The sequence below is a fragment of the Aristolochia californica genome, unplaced genomic scaffold, assembly GCF_029961685.1.
Source record: "Aristolochia californica isolate CCGP_79_NKW_82.1479 unplaced genomic scaffold, dmAriCali1.0.hap1 SCAF_15, whole genome shotgun sequence".
In the NCBI taxonomy this organism is placed as follows: domain Eukaryota; kingdom Viridiplantae; phylum Streptophyta; class Magnoliopsida; order Piperales; family Aristolochiaceae; genus Aristolochia; species Aristolochia californica.
In genome coordinates this window covers 21,239,797-21,255,687 of record NW_027181826.1, presented here as the reverse complement: position 1 = coordinate 21,255,687, position 15,891 = coordinate 21,239,797, and the positions used below count along the sequence as shown (strand labels likewise).

At 38.5% G+C, this 15,891-nt stretch overlaps 2 protein-coding genes across 3 annotated transcripts; both read right to left on the bottom strand.

Annotated features, from left to right (window-relative positions):
* Window positions 1-1,271: 1,271 nt before the first annotated feature.
* LOC137951222 (glycine-rich cell wall structural protein 1-like) lies at window positions 1,272-2,360 on the bottom strand. Its single transcript, XM_068797807.1, has one exon. It carries the CDS (start codon window positions 2,358-2,360, stop codon window positions 1,272-1,274), a length of 1,089 nt encoding a protein of 362 aa, XP_068653908.1.
* A 2,845-nt stretch (window positions 2,361-5,205) lies between these two features.
* Window positions 5,206-15,676, bottom strand: LOC137952169 (uncharacterized). Of its 2 annotated transcripts, XM_068799239.1 has the most exons (14): window positions 15,546-15,676; window positions 15,351-15,433; window positions 14,048-14,251; window positions 13,611-13,702; window positions 12,905-13,086; window positions 12,623-12,798; window positions 11,029-11,367; window positions 10,886-10,950; window positions 10,633-10,681; window positions 10,319-10,475; window positions 8,769-8,853; window positions 8,251-8,320; window positions 7,238-7,378; window positions 5,206-5,906 (listed from the first exon to the last, which is right to left on the bottom strand). In XM_068799239.1, exons 1-14 carry the CDS (start codon window positions 15,664-15,666, stop codon window positions 5,508-5,510), a joined length of 2,163 nt encoding a protein of 720 aa, XP_068655340.1. In that variant the 5' UTR covers window positions 15,667-15,676; the 3' UTR covers window positions 5,206-5,507. The 2 variants fall into 2 exon arrangements, with proteins under 2 accessions (XP_068655340.1, XP_068655341.1); XM_068799240.1 differs by lacking the exon at window positions 15,351-15,433 and having other exon boundaries at window positions 15,546-15,658.
* Window positions 15,677-15,891: the final 215 nt, after the last annotated feature.

Here is a 15,891-nt window from a genome sequence, read left to right as displayed (position 1 = left end):
TATTTTCACTTAGAACTCTATATCCTTATGTCCTTTGACCTTTCTTGTTTATAATTTCAGACCGCTCAAGATAGAGTTGATATGGTGAGTTTATCTACCACTCCCAACTATAGGCCTCTTAGGTTAGCAAAAATTTTCAATCCCAAAGACATGGCTTTGCTTTCAGCAATAAAAGCAGGTATCTTTGTTGTTCAAGCAACATGAAAGACTAGGTTTGCACCCCCAATAAAATCATTGATATGTGCAAAGGAATGCATGACCTAGATTGGGTACACAACTTTGCCAAGGTGGTTCTTCCAATCAAATCTTTTCGGTTTTCTTTCTCATTTTCTATAGGTATCCAAACAAAAGAAAAGAAACTTCTGTTCTTTTCTCTTTTCTTTTCATTTTCTCTTCACTTTTTGTACTCCAAACATAGCCTAAAACCTTTACCAAAAGAGTCTAGCAAGTTTTTCAATCACAAACAGGCTAGGAAATAATAAATGAGAAGAATGTTGTTTCAATGAGTGCCCTTGTCTTGGTTGGAAACTTCCTCTTCTCAAAATGGGCAATGGCTTCACCCTTCCATTTGTCATGCAAAATCCTCTTCAAAAAAGGAGAAGAGAGAGGGAGTATAAACTAAAATGGTTTATCCTTGTTGCAAAGAAACTTTATGTTACATATGCATTACTTAAACCAAGTATAAACCAGAATCCAATTTAAATCTAATTTGAGCTTATGCTTAGCAGGCTTGAACATGTTCTAACTCGATCCAACTTGATATGTTGGGAGCTTATCGAAAGAGGGTTCGACCCATTTGAATAGATTCCAGGCCTAGGGCTCGGACCCCCCTCTCCTGCTCGTGGCAAAGCTTTTTGGGTCCAAACTGTTCTTTGTGATAAGGGATTATCTTCCTTTTTATTTATCCGTATCTCTTATGGATCAGGAGATACGATTTTCAGAATTGTATTTATTTTTTTTATTTTAAATTATATAAATACCACTCTTAATCGATACAAATATATGTTCATTTAGGCATAAGTTCTCATTCAACGGTCCAAACAGTGCACAAAACTGATGGGATGTCCAAACAAAAGCACAAAACTGATCCAGAAGGTCTCTCACTTCCTCCATGAACAAAGGTTGAAAGTTACTGAGAAACTGGGGAGAGAAACAGTAGTGAAGAGGCGAAAGAGGGAAGGTACGAGTAGTAGTGATCATTACATCCTTTTTGTTTTACGTAAACAGGGAAATGGAATCGATTAATGCATGATTTACTCTCTGAATGCAACTTAACGTCGTCCGCCTCCACCGCCTCCACTGCCGGACCCGACACCAACCCCTTTGCCTGCCCCAGCACCGACTCCAATGCCTACTCCAACCCCTATGCCGATGCCGATGCCTCCCCCTGCTCCATGCCCACCACCTGCTCCGCCACCCAGGCCTCCGCCTGCGCCGGATCCTCCTCCTAGTCCCCCACCAGCGCCGAAGCCACCGCCATGGCCTGACCCACCACCAGCTCCGCCTCCGCCTACACCGCCTAATCCGCCTCCCCCACCTACTCCTCCCCCAGCTCCACCTCCTACTCCACCACCTGCACCAAACCCACCACCATGGCCAGAACCTCCACCAACTCCACCGCCGCCGCCGCCGCCAGCGCCTCCTCCTCCCCCTACTCCTCCGCCAGCTCCACCTCCTACACCACCACCTGCTCCAAAGCCTCCCCCGTGGCCAGATCCTCCACCAACTCCACCCCCACCACCTCCACCTGCTCCACCGCCGCCTCCTATGCCACCACCAGCCCCCGCACCTCCTCCTATTCCTCCACCAGCACCTCCACCTCCTCCTACTCCTCCACCAGCCCCACCACCAGTTCCTCCGCCTCCTCCACCGCCAAAACCTCCACCTCCTCCAACACCTCCTCCAGCCCCACCACCTACACCTCCACCAGCTCCAAACCCGCCGCCATGGCCTGAACCCCCTCCTGCGCCTCCACCTCCACCACCTCCAAAACCACCACCCCCTCCTACACCTCCACCTGCCCCACCTCCTACACCACCACCCGCACCAAAACCTCCACCTTTTCCAGACCCGCCACCGATCCCACTACCACCTCCACCTCCTAAACCACCACCACCTCCAGCGCCACCACCGAGTCCACCACCTCCACCTCCTCCTAGGCCCCCGCGGCCTCCATAACCACCTCGACGACCTCCATAACTGCCACCAGGACAGCGTCTATAAGGGCATCCTTGGTATCGTGGACCTCTGGGCCCTCGATACCTGTCCTCATCAAAATCCCCAAGGGCAACTGCACTCAACTGCAACACCACGCAGAGAAACAGAAGCATCAGGGGCAGCCATTTTCCGACGACACCCATGGTTGCTTTCATCTCACTTTGCTTCTCCCTGCTTCCTCTCCGCCCTTAATATAGCCACAGCCATCCTCTTACTACTAAGAGATTTGCATGCATTTATGGGTGCATGTTCTTGACGCGTTCGAGCAGTTGAGGAGATGAGAAAACACATAAATGAAGTTGAAAACAAAGTCAATGTGCAATGCAAGTGGCCTATTGGCCGACAGGAGATTATGATTCAGTCTAACTCTGCCAAATAATACAGAGAAGACCATACGAACAAGATGGACGGGCTTCTTCGTCCTCCAGGGCTGTCTCTTCTCATGTGCATCGATCAGTTAGGGCTATCACCTACTTTCATCTAGTTACCCTGCTGTCATAACTTCAAATCGTCCTTCCTGTACAGAAAAAAAATTATGACCACTTCACTGTACAATAAAGACGAAGCGAGCTCGAACCATCGCTTCTGTATCTTCTGACTTTCATGGAGACATGAGTATTCAAAAAACTCCGAAAATACATTTTAACAAACATACAGAAGGAATTGTTGTGTAAACAGAATATTGATTATCCAAGTAAAAAGCTAATTTCATCGGAGACCCAGCTTAGTAAATCAATTGAGTCAATACCACTGTAAGATCTAAGGAGAGTCGACTTAAATTTAGGAAGAAGACGTAACTAAGATCCCATCTGGATAATGTACTATTTATGAGAGAGAAACAGAAGAACCCACGGTTATAAGATATGGACGGGGGTGATATGGTGTACCTGACTGACGACAAGACCTCTTACTTTTAGTGATGGTTAATGTCGATTTGGAAAAGAACCAGACAACCATAATGCCTTTTTATTATTCCATCCCTTCCTGTCGACGTCTATTAGATAGTTTTAATTTTGAATGAAAATCCTCGAAGACTTCTTTTTATTTCTTCTCTAACCAACCGAAGTTTTCAGTTAAAAAGGCACCTAGCAAAATGAGATTTATCTTCGATGAAAGATGGGTTTCCCTCAAGAAATTCTAGTTCGAACAGAATTAGGATTTTTTTTTCTTTGCATACACTTGATCGCAATTCTCATTATTTTGATCTGCTTCCTTCTCACTGTTCTCAGAAATAGCTGCATATTTCCGTCATAAAATTGTTTCTACTGAGAAAATTCATTTTTTTCCTCATCTTCCCCTCTGAAGAGGGACATGATCATAATTTTCTGTTCACAAGGATCTTGTTCAAAAAATTCAAAACGAAGAGTCGTCAGTTGATGGGGAGACGCCTCGGGTTGTACAGTTGTGAAGATCGAAGGATCTCAGTGCGTTGACCAAAACTCTTAACCTATAAATAAACTATATAAGAAAACCCATTCTCTCGAAAACTTGGGTTGAATTCGGTCAGGTTCCCATTGCACCCAACCCATGCCCCAACGAAGGAAGGAGGTAGCTGCCCTTTCCTCCCAATATTCGCTTGCGGGCATTCTTTTTCCCTTCCAGGAGATTTTACCCCTCTTCAAGAGATGAGATGGATGGCAAGCACTCCCCGTCCCCTCCGAGAGAGAGATTCATTTCTCTTTCGAGGGAGGAAGAACAGATAATGTTGAACAAAACAAAACAAACAATGGGTTTATGGAGATTTCTCATGGTTTTGTAAACTTGTTGTGTTCCTGTGTCTGTCATCCTTTGGTAGTGTTCATGCTCCTTCAAGATGGGAAAAATGGTACACATTGCTCTTGACGAAAGAAACAGCTTTTTACCACGAGGTCATGGTTTTGAAAGAAACTAGCTTCGAGGAGAGGCAAGGCATCCCACTACACCAAAAAATTTGTTTGAAAACATGAACCATGATGAACTCGACGCTTCTTCAAGATTACCAAGGTTGAAGGCTTTCTATTGGAGAAACGTCTCAAGATCCTTCCTCATGTCCTAATTTTGATGATAGCGAACCTAAAAAGTTATTCATGATATTCAAGTATAATTTTTAAAACAAAGAAAGTTTTTTTTTTTTTTTAAATTTGGGTAAAAGGAGTTGACCCATGCAAAGGAGTCGAGCACTTATGTGAAAAGGCAGACTAAACCCTAAACCCTAAATTCTAAATCTCAAAAGGAAGACTAATTTCCTACTTCTCTCTATAGAGCTATTTTTTTCAGTGTTAGTCTTTTCAAATCAGATATAAATACTTAGACTAATTGTTGAGATTGTGCCAAGTTATTTTTCACATCATATCGAATTCAGCTTTTGCATTTTAAGTGTCTAGTTTGATCGACTTACTCATAAGACCTCTTTAGCAGTAGTTTATTGTGCTTTAATTTCATCTCATTCATATTTGAGCTGCTGAATTGTTGGTAGATTTACCTTGGGTTGGATGTAATCATTTATCAATCTTGATTATAAATATCAACCTATTAAGAGGCATGATTGTGCTTAAACTGAAAAGCAAGGAAGCCCTAACTTATTGCTAGCATTTTCTGTGATTTTTATGGTAAAAATATTTTAAATTTATCTAAATTTTCTGTGCATCACTTTACATTGTTTCATGTGTTGTTTCTATCCAACCTCACTTTTTACACTAATGTATGTATGTTTTTAAGGGTCTATTGCCCAAGGTGACAATAACTAAGGTCAGGTCTACTTTATAACCTTGGAAGAACTTGTCATCTAGAGATATCAGTAGGACAGTCGATAGCAGGTTAGTAAAAGATTAAATCACAGAAGAATGGTATTCTGTTTTTACAAGTTTCTGCAACATACCTTCTTCCCTGTGGAAATGTTCATCATTTTATATTTTCGCCATTTTGTTGATTGCTAGCGGTCTCCTATTGTTTGCCTGCTGGTATACTGGAGATGATATCAAAAGGTTCACCCCAAAAATACTCGGTGAAGAACGAAAGAGAGGATACTAATCTCATCAAAGATGACATAATTACAAGCAGCACAGGGTGCAAAGAAAAAAAAAATCCAACTTCAACAGTAGTGGACTGTCCGGTCATCCATTCAAATGGAAGTCTTTTTCCCTGAAAAGAACATTTTGTTTTGTTACATTTTCAATTTTTTTGGTATCATGCGTACATTGAATTGCAGATCTTTCTTTGGGGACGGAGTGCATCCCAGTGAACAACTATTTACAGAATAAGTTATAAAAGCATTCAAGAATTACAGTAAGTCGGGTTTCACCAGACTCCTGCTAAATAAGAATAGTCCATTCTTCCTCATCCAAGCATGTCACTTCATCCTCCTTTGTGGGATTTGATTGTGGCTTTGACAAGGGGGAAGACTTCCCATCACCAACGTTAGAGAAGCCCTGCATGTGTCTTTCGTCCGATTTCTTGTGCTCCTTCGGGCTTGATCTACGAAAAAGCTGTCCATCTTTGCTAGCAAACTTCAAGCTAAATTTTCCTACCCCAGCCTTTGGCTCATTGTTGGTGTCTTCAGACTTTGGCAAGATAACCAGACCCTCATCTAAAGTCAGTTTAAATCTTCCAAATAAGCTCTTTGATTCCACCCTGGTGGATTCTTCAGACTGCTTCATAATTCCCAGGCTGTCATCTGGATGAGCTATAATTGCCTCGACTGTTTCATACACCTAAAACATTGTAACATATAATCAGCACGTAAAACTAAAATCTACTTCTGAGGAAGGGCAGTTTATCAGTTGAAGGCAGCTACAGACCAATTGCACAAAAAAGTCAGGGACAATCTGCAGCGCACACTAGGGCAAGTATTTGGCCAACAGGTGTAGTAAATAGGAATAGTTTCAGGATTTTAACACCATAACCCCCTTCCAACACAAAAACGAGTAGGGGTTCCATTATAGCAGCAATACCCAGACCATAAAACACACTCTTCAATTTAACTTTCAGATTCCACAAAAGCAACAAGCCCCCATCTTGCAAGTTGTTATCCTTCTGGTGTCACTTGAGGTGAATCATAACTAGGTAGTTAAAATCAATTCAACCACGATGTCTGTCCACTCACATAAATGAGTAGGAGTGGCCAAAAATGACCTGAACTGTGAACACAAATAAAACCCAATGGGTATTGATGGTGACCAGATTAATAATGGGGTCTGCTTTGGATCAAATCTAGGACAAAAGTTCAATACAAAACCCTATCCAAGGAATATACCTTTTTACAATAGGAAAAGAGTAAGAGAAATAAATAAATTAAAATAGTAAATATGAGACTCAAATATAAGCTTTCCTTGAATACAATAAACTAAACTATCAATTATTATTAGTATTATTAAACATAAAAATATTATTTAATATGAGTTTTATTAAGGAATAGTCCCACATGGATTAGCGAGTACAAAGATCTTGAGTTTATTAGTTGAGAAAAAGGCATCCTAAGTTGGCTAGTCATTTTGGGATGGGCATTGGACCCAACTTCACAAATTTCATTGAAATCCATACCCATCAAAGTTTACTCTCTAGTTTTTTAAAATCCTATTTCTATTTCTCTTCTTCAACTTAACAGTTAGGGGAATTTCAAAAGAGATTATATTATTTTATTAATGGCATAAGTTCATCAAAATAGTTATAAATGTTATCCAGTGATTAACTAATATTCATTTGAATAATTTTCTCTATTTTTCCTGACTCATGAATTTTTTTTTGAATAATTGTCCTTTTTTTGTGTCAAGCCTAATGCAGCCAAACATTACACTGTCCAGATTTGGGCTATATGATCCATTCTATAAAGAAGTTAGATTTGGGCTGATCTAATAAATAACAAATTTAGGTCAATCCTACCTGTACCTGATTCAAAACCGATGCTCAAATGCAAACATAGGTTTTGCTCTTGCATAAAATTTAAGTCTCTTCTTTTTTCCTAAATATTCCTAAATGACTAGTCAAAAAGGATAAAATCTGCCAGCCTAACAGATGTCCTTTTCTTTTCTTCTCAAGAGTTTACCTGACAGAGTTCGTCAATGATATCACTAGTTAGGTCAGCTTGACAAATGGCAATGACATAGTCTTTGCAATCATAAAACAGCTTGGACAGTTTACTTGTGGTGGGAAGTGCAGACTCTGCGATTACGAAGCCTGAGCTGAGCTGAAAATATGAAGGAAAAATAAAACTCATTAACATTTTATAATCAATGATAACCAAATAAAAAATTGAAAACAAGGCTCTCGATAAAAAACATTCTAAAACAAAACAAAACCAAAATCTTATCAAAGTGGCAATATTGGCTTCCCAGAGGAGGTGGTGCATGTCAGCCTTTGCTCAACATCTTTACAAGAATAACAAGATGAGTACCAAAAAGATTACAGCACAGGGACACAGTACCCTTAGTGCATGAGCTGTGTTCAGAGCGCTCAAGATAGCTGCCCAGGTCACAGGACTGTTCGATTAAGTTAAAGCAGCTGCCAAAGTCACAGGATTACCCTTTGTTGCCTACGATGTTTTAGGGCTTTTACATGTTTTGAAAATCAGAATCTTACATTTACGTGTAAAGGATGCTGTATCATTTAAATTTGGAAGCAGGTTGAACAGCATACAGAAAAATGATAATGAGAAACTAGAGTTCAAGACTGCTCTCCAAGGTTCAAAGTAGTGTACAAAATCTGACTGCTCTCCAAAGACTTTGCTGTTTTAGAAAACAAGGTTCAAAACCCATTCTACACTCCAGGAGCTACCTGTGGTGGTGGGTTCCAGCAAACCAATAAACCTGCCACTGGAACCCACCACTCCAGAGAGCTAGAACATTTCATAAATGCTCGTAATCGTACATATGCTTTTCAAGGTTCACATGCTAATACTGGATAGTAGCTCTCCTACCAACTACCAAGATATTCATCAGCAAAAAAGCTACTTAATAAAATATCTTTAAATAACCAAAACACTCGTCACTGACTTTCAGAAATATAAAAAACAATACAAGCTTTCAACAGTTAACAAGTAATACAAACTACATAGCTTACCAAAGAAACAAAAAGCTGTTCAAAAAGCTCAGCAGGTGGAATTTCCTCCAAGAAATTCAGTATGCCCTCACTACAAAATTTGAACACCAAATCCAGGTAAGTTTTCAACTACTTTAGTTGGAAACATAAAAGACAAGCATAAAAGGTCTCAATTGTTCCTGTTATGTACAAGAGAATTGTACACAAGAAAAGATATCAGCTCGGAAAGGACCCACTTAGAGTGGAAAGATACAGATGTGCTGGGATATAATTCTGATGGTCTGATCAATTACCAATGAATAGATGACCTTAACACTGATCAACAGCTTCACATTCTGCAAGTAGAAACCTATTGGACAGATAGCACATATTACCAAGGAATTAATACCTTCCACCGACAGTTTGCAGTTGCAAAGTCATTGGATGAGGTTCATACTACTCTAATATATAAAATGGGCTGAATGCCCTATACATGGAATATTTGACACTAAATAGTTCCTGAATCTAAAACACCAGCAGATGAGTCTCACCGAACTTACACTGCCAAGTCTTCATCATAGAGTGGTGTTTGTTTAACAGCTGGCAATGGTTTAGCACTTTCCCATAATTCACACCACAAATTGCCTAGAGATGGGAAGCTTTTATTATCAGAAAACAAGCAAGCACAACATTATCTGGATATACAAGTACATGCATCTATATGCCAAACATTCAGCATGTAATTAGCTTAGCAAACAAACAAACGCACATAGGAAAATGGGTCCAAAAAATGAAAGCAGGTGCTATATTACAACTAGCAATAATATCTGATGTATGAAAAATGAAAAAGATCTACGACTAATGCTTAATCTTGGAAAAGCAGGTGTCTGTCGTGGAAAGAACGGTTAAGACTAATGCTTAATCTTGGAAAAGCACACTTCTCTTGGAAAGAACTGGTAAAGACTAATGCTTAATCCTGGAAAAGCACGCTTCTCCTGGAAAGAACTGGTTAAGAATAGTGGTTAACCTTGGACAAGCACGCTTCTTTCTTGGAAAGAACAGGATGTAAATGAGAAAGGTTGCTTCATATTAATTAAAGATTTCATGTTATTCATAAAAGATCCATGAAAACTTGAAAGCAATATGAGAAACCAAAATTTTTGCCCATTCTTTCAGGTGATATACCTCTTGTCCAAATGGTTGACATGAACAGGAGCTGCAAAATAATTGCATTTAAAATCAAAGAGATGAAGACATTTTATGTTTCCCACTAAGCCAAATTTTCTTTCTTATGAACAATTATTAATATCTTTATTAACCCCAATAATTATATTTTCCACCATCAAAAGATTTTTTTTGAAATTATATTCACCCAAAGTATTCTAATTTGCTGAAACTCCACCAAATTTTAACGAACAAAATAAAATTTACAGAATAACGATAAAAAATTTAAGTATGACACCAAAAAAATCTCTGACAAGAAATATATCCATTCACGTGAAATGCTAAGCAAACAGGTAATCAGTTAACCTGAGTAGTGAACACAATTATGTTCTATCTTATTTCAACAAATGAAACCTTACTACAATAACCTCATTTATGGCCAAGAAATCATTATCCTTGATCAATGTTGTGTTATATCATAAGATATGTTTGAACCATCCAGTTTTTTGTTCAGTTGGTTGTTCTCCCAATCACAATTAGAATGCCACAAATCTTATATGCAAAGCAGCTTGCAGTTTAATTGGTTGGCTACTTCTACCAGCAATAGTTATTAGCAGTCGAAGCAATTGACAAAGCTTCAATTTACAGTGACAAAACCAATTGAAAGTGTCGCAATCGGCTTCACACAAAAATGAAATCCAAATCTCTATGAGCAAACTAATACGGTGCTATAAGACTGAGGTTTCTTATGTCAATCTAGGAGAAAATTCATGACTAATTTTGATTCTCATTTAACATAAATTTCTTTGGTTTGTATGATGGAAAACTGACATTTTAGCTGAGTATAACTATTAGTACTGTTATACATCTTCATTCAAAAAATAAAAACTATTAGTACGGTGCATTTGAGAAATAAAAGTATTTTTCGGGAAAAGGAAGAGCTCACCCTCCTTTTGCATCCTACTACTTAGTCGACCTCTTCTAGATGATGAATCTTCTGCACCAGAAGGGTCTTCAAGTTCGCCACTAGACTCAGTTTCTGCCCAATCTGGTGGAGAGTGCCATCTGATGAAGTCCTCTAAGATGCACCCAGGGTTCGCTGCCTACAACACTCAATGTGATAGAGGACTCACTAACATATGAAGCACCCACTTGTATTTTGTGTTAAAACCAAAGTAACCAAGGTGAACTTCACCAACAAAATCAATTGCTATATGCAAAACAATATGATACATAATATATTTTTAGTTAAAATTTTACCTTGAAAGCTTGCATATCAGATAGAAGCTGAGAGCATCCAGCACCAACACTGAGCAAAATAAAAAATAAAAAAATAAAAAACTAAGATAAATTGAAAAAAGAAAATTTTAATAGTTAGACAAAACCTTCTATTACTTGGTCTTGCAAAATTTCTAACTGTATATCCAAACAAAGAATATAGTGGGTGAAAGTGCAAGATTTAAGACCCAAACTAGGTATCATGTCAAATCTAACTAAAACTGAAACCAACAACCTTCCTGTTCGAAGCACAAATTCTTCATTCTCTCTGATAAGATCTTCTGTAAGAAGTGGATTCTCCTGCATATAACTAAAAGTTGATAAGATAGAAACATCAAACAGATATCAAAACCCTGTACTATTTTCCTCAGCACAAACCTGGACTACTGGAGAGAATACTGGCTCACCAGTTTCTAGCATGGTTAAACTTTCAGATTGATAAGAAGCTCCAAGTCGTAAAATTAGATCACCAGAACCAGTTCTAGCATAAAGTGCCGAGCTTGAAGAGGGAGTACTCAGATCACCAGAACCTCTATGTGCACTTTCTTCTTCAATGACAGACTCTAGTGACTCAATGGCACTCTGTCGACGCCTTTGCCTTGCAATACAACAATTAATAACCTGCAACTGCTGATGCAAGAGACAGTAATTTAAATCTGGAATTTCGTCAAGTGGAACACGAGGCACAGGCTGTCCTTCAGACCAAAGTCTTCTCAGCTGCATGGGTGTAACATTCATTGAATTACTTTACAAGCGTGGAGTGCCCATATCTAAAGAATGTCAAATAAAGAAGTACCATACTACTCACCAACAATAAAGACACTAGAGATAGTAGAAAATAAGTTTATAACTAGTAAATATGTGATAGAATCATATATACATGAATGTGATCATCTGGCTTTTAGAAAGTCCAACATGACTTTACATTCATGAAATAGATATATGTGAGTCTACAAACTTTTATAGTCAGAAATATCATATGGCTCCCTCACGAGCGACATGGCAGTGTCTATGAACCCTCATTTTCAAAGTAGCAGAATTTTTAAAATATATCAATCGGATCAAGAACAAAAAGAAATACAAAATCACCGCATCCTAGTGCTTCTAGTTATTACAGAATAGCCTTATTTGATACTCCCTAGGCTTTTATCCTTTTTAATTTTCATCAGAGACATGCTTTACACACACTTAAGTATTCAACAAATAGATTCCATCAGAGAAGTCTCTCAGCTCACAAGTGATAACTTACACTTCCAATTCCGGTGAGCAATTGTGAGAGTTCATAAAATATTAGATCATCCTTAGTTGTACAGACTCATGTTGTGTATTTTCCACAATAGCAGTCACATGTCAAGAAACCATATGAAACTAACTTACTTACCAAGAGGAGGGTATGAATAAAAAGTCTGCATAAAAAAAGGGTTGCCCTTCCAATCACCAAAAGGTACAAAGTAGTTCAAGCAAAAACTCAACCAAATAATCTCAAAGAAAAAAAAATTTGAGAAAAGGCACATAAATGAAACTGAAAATTGCTTCACACTAAAAAATTAGTTAATAAAGATGGAGACATGGCCTTCAGATTGCCATATCACACAGCGGTGGCAAAATTATGAAATAAATCTAGACATCCCACCCATAAGATAATTGCAACACAGCTTTACATCCCCTGTACCAACATGCCATGCAAGGCCAAGCAAGTGATTGATGCCCTTGCTGGAAACAAGTCCTCATACAACACCTTGCTGTTGGAGAATTTGGTCCCCCGTTCAGTCTTAGTCCTTGGATGTTTGTGTTTCATTTTGTAGTTTTAGTCCTAGCAATTTTTTTTCCTTTTTTTTTGTTTTAATTCCCCTCTTAGTATCTTACCCTGGTGGCCCTCTTGCACTGTATTCTAGCAGATATAATCTCACTTCTCTCTGGCTAAAAAAAAAACTCAAGTTTATTCCTCAAACCTCCATAGGCATCAACTTACTTCTTCAATAACACTTTGCCAAAAGGATGCCATTTTGCGCAGGCTCTTTAAGTTTGCCATCATCTTAGAAAGTCGAAAAACAAAGCTTTCCGGTGAAGTGCCATGTACTTCTCTCGGCAAATTACCAGTTCTATGGGTCTTCAGATCAGAGCAAGCCTTTGTGTAAGGTTCTTCTTCTGCGAATATCTTTCAGATATTACAACGAAGTAAAAGATCATCAAGGGATAATGCACAGAACTAGAAAAGCCATCCACCATGAGCAGTAAATAACCAGATCCATACCTACATCAAACAAAAAACGGATTAAAGAAATCACTTCCTTTCTATCATCAATCTTGGAAGCTGCTTTGTCTTCCTTGTCACGAAGTACTAACGACTTCATGGTAGAAAAGCTTATGCCACTCCTCTCTGAATCTGTAGCTGACATCAATACATCTGAAGTGGATCTAAACTTCTTTCCAACCCTATAAAAGGAGAAGTAGAAAGAATGAACTTCTTAAATAAATTTGAATAAAAACATAGACTGTAAGATTATTTGGCAAAAAATAATTATTATTATTATAATAATAAATAGAAAATAAAAAATATGGTAAGACAAAAGACACCTTTCTATGCAAGCTTGAAAGCATAGAAAGGACAGCTTTTCAGGGAGAAAGACGTAAGCCCCAACAAGTTTCAAGTCTTCTTCTCAAATAGAAAATGAAACAGTTGTAAAAGAAAGACTGTATTAGCAGGTTGCACCCTCTTAATTTCGAGTAGCAGAACCAATTAGTTTGGGTTCTTTTCCACATTTCTACAAATGATGCAGGAACTTTTCTATGTTTCTCTAACTGATTAGGATTAATACTATGCAGAGTGCCAAAAATATCTTCTGGCCACTATTTATGATTAAATTTATTTGTTGTGTAAATCTTACCTAACATGAATAAGAGCAAACACTTAAAAGTGTCGACTAATGGGATAGTTTGTAATAGCGAAAAAGACTTACTTGACAGCTATTGCCAGTTGTTTAATTAGAGTTGCTGGAGGAATAGAACATAGGCTGGCAACATGTGAACCATTTCCTGATATAATAGATCCCTGAAAAGTGTTTTTCAATTATCAAAAACAAGAATGCAGATATCTTTATTCTTTACTAGTAAGTTTGTTAGACTCATAAGAAATAAGAATCAGCATGATTGAAGAAAATATTGCAGATATCTTTATTCATTACAAGTATGTTTGTTAGAAATGTTTGTTAGCTTCATAAGAAATAAGAGTCAGCATGATTGAAGAAAATACATTTGGTGGCTGGAAAGTATCAGGAGTAGATGCTTATTCTGAGGAAGAAGAAGAAGAAGAAGAAGATGGAGATACGGATGTACAGTGAAACAAGTCAGTATAAGATTCAAACCTAGAAGAACTAATCCGTACAAAATTAGTTACCTTTATGTCACCTTTACTTCCTTGGTCTATAGGATTCTGATCTTCACTGGTGACTGGATTATGATCTGCGCACGAAATTTCAGCTTTCTCCTTCTCATCCATATCTTGCTTTCCTTTCTTTATGTTCTTCAAGCAGCGTGACCAATCCTGCTTTTGCCCAATACGTCTAGGATTCCACTTTGTATGCTTGGCTTCCAAGTGAAACTAGAGAGGAATTACACAAGTCAGGCATCAATACTCATAGCATATAGGCCTTTTGTAAGAACACTCCACTCAAAAGAAAAAAAAAACATACAACTTAATTTAAACGCAACCATGACACAAGTTAAAGTGCAGTTAAAGATTCTATGCATTAAAAGCAAGAATAGTTGTCAGCTACAAGAAGATGAATTTCAAGCGAAAAAGAAGAAAAAGGATGGAACTCAAAAACAACAGAGGAATGGAGCTGAAACAGAGCCACGACATCAAAACTAGTAGAAGATTTGTGCTTGGGCACCTGAGTGTATTTTTTTCTATAATGATGAGAGAAGGGGAACGTCACAAAATTTTGACATAATCAACTCAAGAAGAACAAGAACACCTGTCCAAGGACAAAGTCAACAACTCACAAAAGAGAGTACCTTGAGCAATCATGATCTATGAGGCTCTCCCAAATCGCTACTTGGAAGAAGCTCTTTTCATCCTTAAATCAACCATTTCTATTAATACCTCATTGAAGGGAAAAACTAAAATAAGCACACAATCATCACATGTGCCAGGGAAGTGTAGCAACTGCATAAAATCCTCAGGAATTGAGGGTTAATTATGAGAGTTCCATAATCTAACCATTAGAATTTCCACAGTGACCCAGACTAGAGAAGAAAATAAAGCCCAAGCAAGCTACGGTTCACTCTATTACAACAAACCCCACTTCGACTCTGGTTTTGATGTTCAAAAATTCGTTGACACCATCAGTTCTCCCCAAAATCTCAGATAACTGATTTACATGACGGAAATTCGCATATACATAAGGCAATTTAGATTGAAAGTTGAAAAAACAAAAAACAGCTCAGACTTAAATGAAAATGCCAGACGTGTAACCGAAGAAAAGGCGATCATGGCGCCAATAAAGCCGACGCCAGAGATCGCAGTACGCATAGTATTCGTCTTCATTCCAACAAAGTACATAATCAGTTCCCCTGATTGAATGCAGTATATTCAATATCTGAACATTTGGTCTACGTGAACGATTTAAACAAAATCTGGAAAAGTCAGATCGTTTTTCACTTACGGAAGGATCTTTTAATAAAATACAAGAGTTCACCTCACGACGGGGCTCCGCTGCAAATGTTTCGAACTCCGAAGAATCCTTCGATGTTTTACGAGCTTCTCCGTCCCCCTCTTTCTCTGAAAATAAGAAGAGAAATTAACGAAAAGAGGGGGGACAGAGAGTTCAGCAATCCGAAAAATAAAAAATAAAAATTTATCCGAGATGGAAAAAAGGAAAAAAAAAAAAAACCTCGGTGAATTTCATTCTTCAAATCGGCTTTTATATCGGTGAAAACTTTCTCTGCTTTAGCAGCGGCTGAATGGAAAACCGTTTTGGCTCTGAAGACGAGAGAGGAAGACGACGACTCCATAGAACCACAATCGCGGTCAGGCCGTTGAACTTCGAAACTGCACTACAGCCCATGGCAACATATACCAGAATAGAAAATACTTTTTTCGCGGACGGCAAAAAGTGCAGAACGTTTATTATTCTCAGACGCATGAAAGACGCTTTTTTGGATGAGGAAAAGGACGCATAGCCGGAGCTAAAAACAATTAAAAGGCACGACGGCGTTGCCGTTTGGGCTGTTGGGCAG

What these genes read in the sequence shown, in the direction of transcription:
- LOC137951222 (XM_068797807.1), bottom strand. Translation starts at nt 2,360, where the DNA reads ATGGGTGTCGTCGGAAAATGGCTGCCCCTGATGCTTCTGTTTCTCTGC.
- LOC137952169 (XM_068799239.1), bottom strand. Translation starts at nt 15,666, where the DNA reads ATGGAGTCGTCGTCTTCCTCTCTCGTCTTCAGAGCCAAAACGGTTTTC. An exon ending in CCGTTTTTTGTTTGATGTAG is followed by an intron (nt 12,799 to 12,904) that starts GTATGGATCTGG and finishes AGATATTCGCAG; the next exon opens with AAGAAGAACCTTACACAAAG. An exon ending in GGCAAAGTGTTATTGAAGAA is followed by an intron (nt 11,368 to 12,622) that starts GTAAGTTGATGC and finishes ACACCCATGCAG; the next exon opens with CTGAGAAGACTTTGGTCTGA.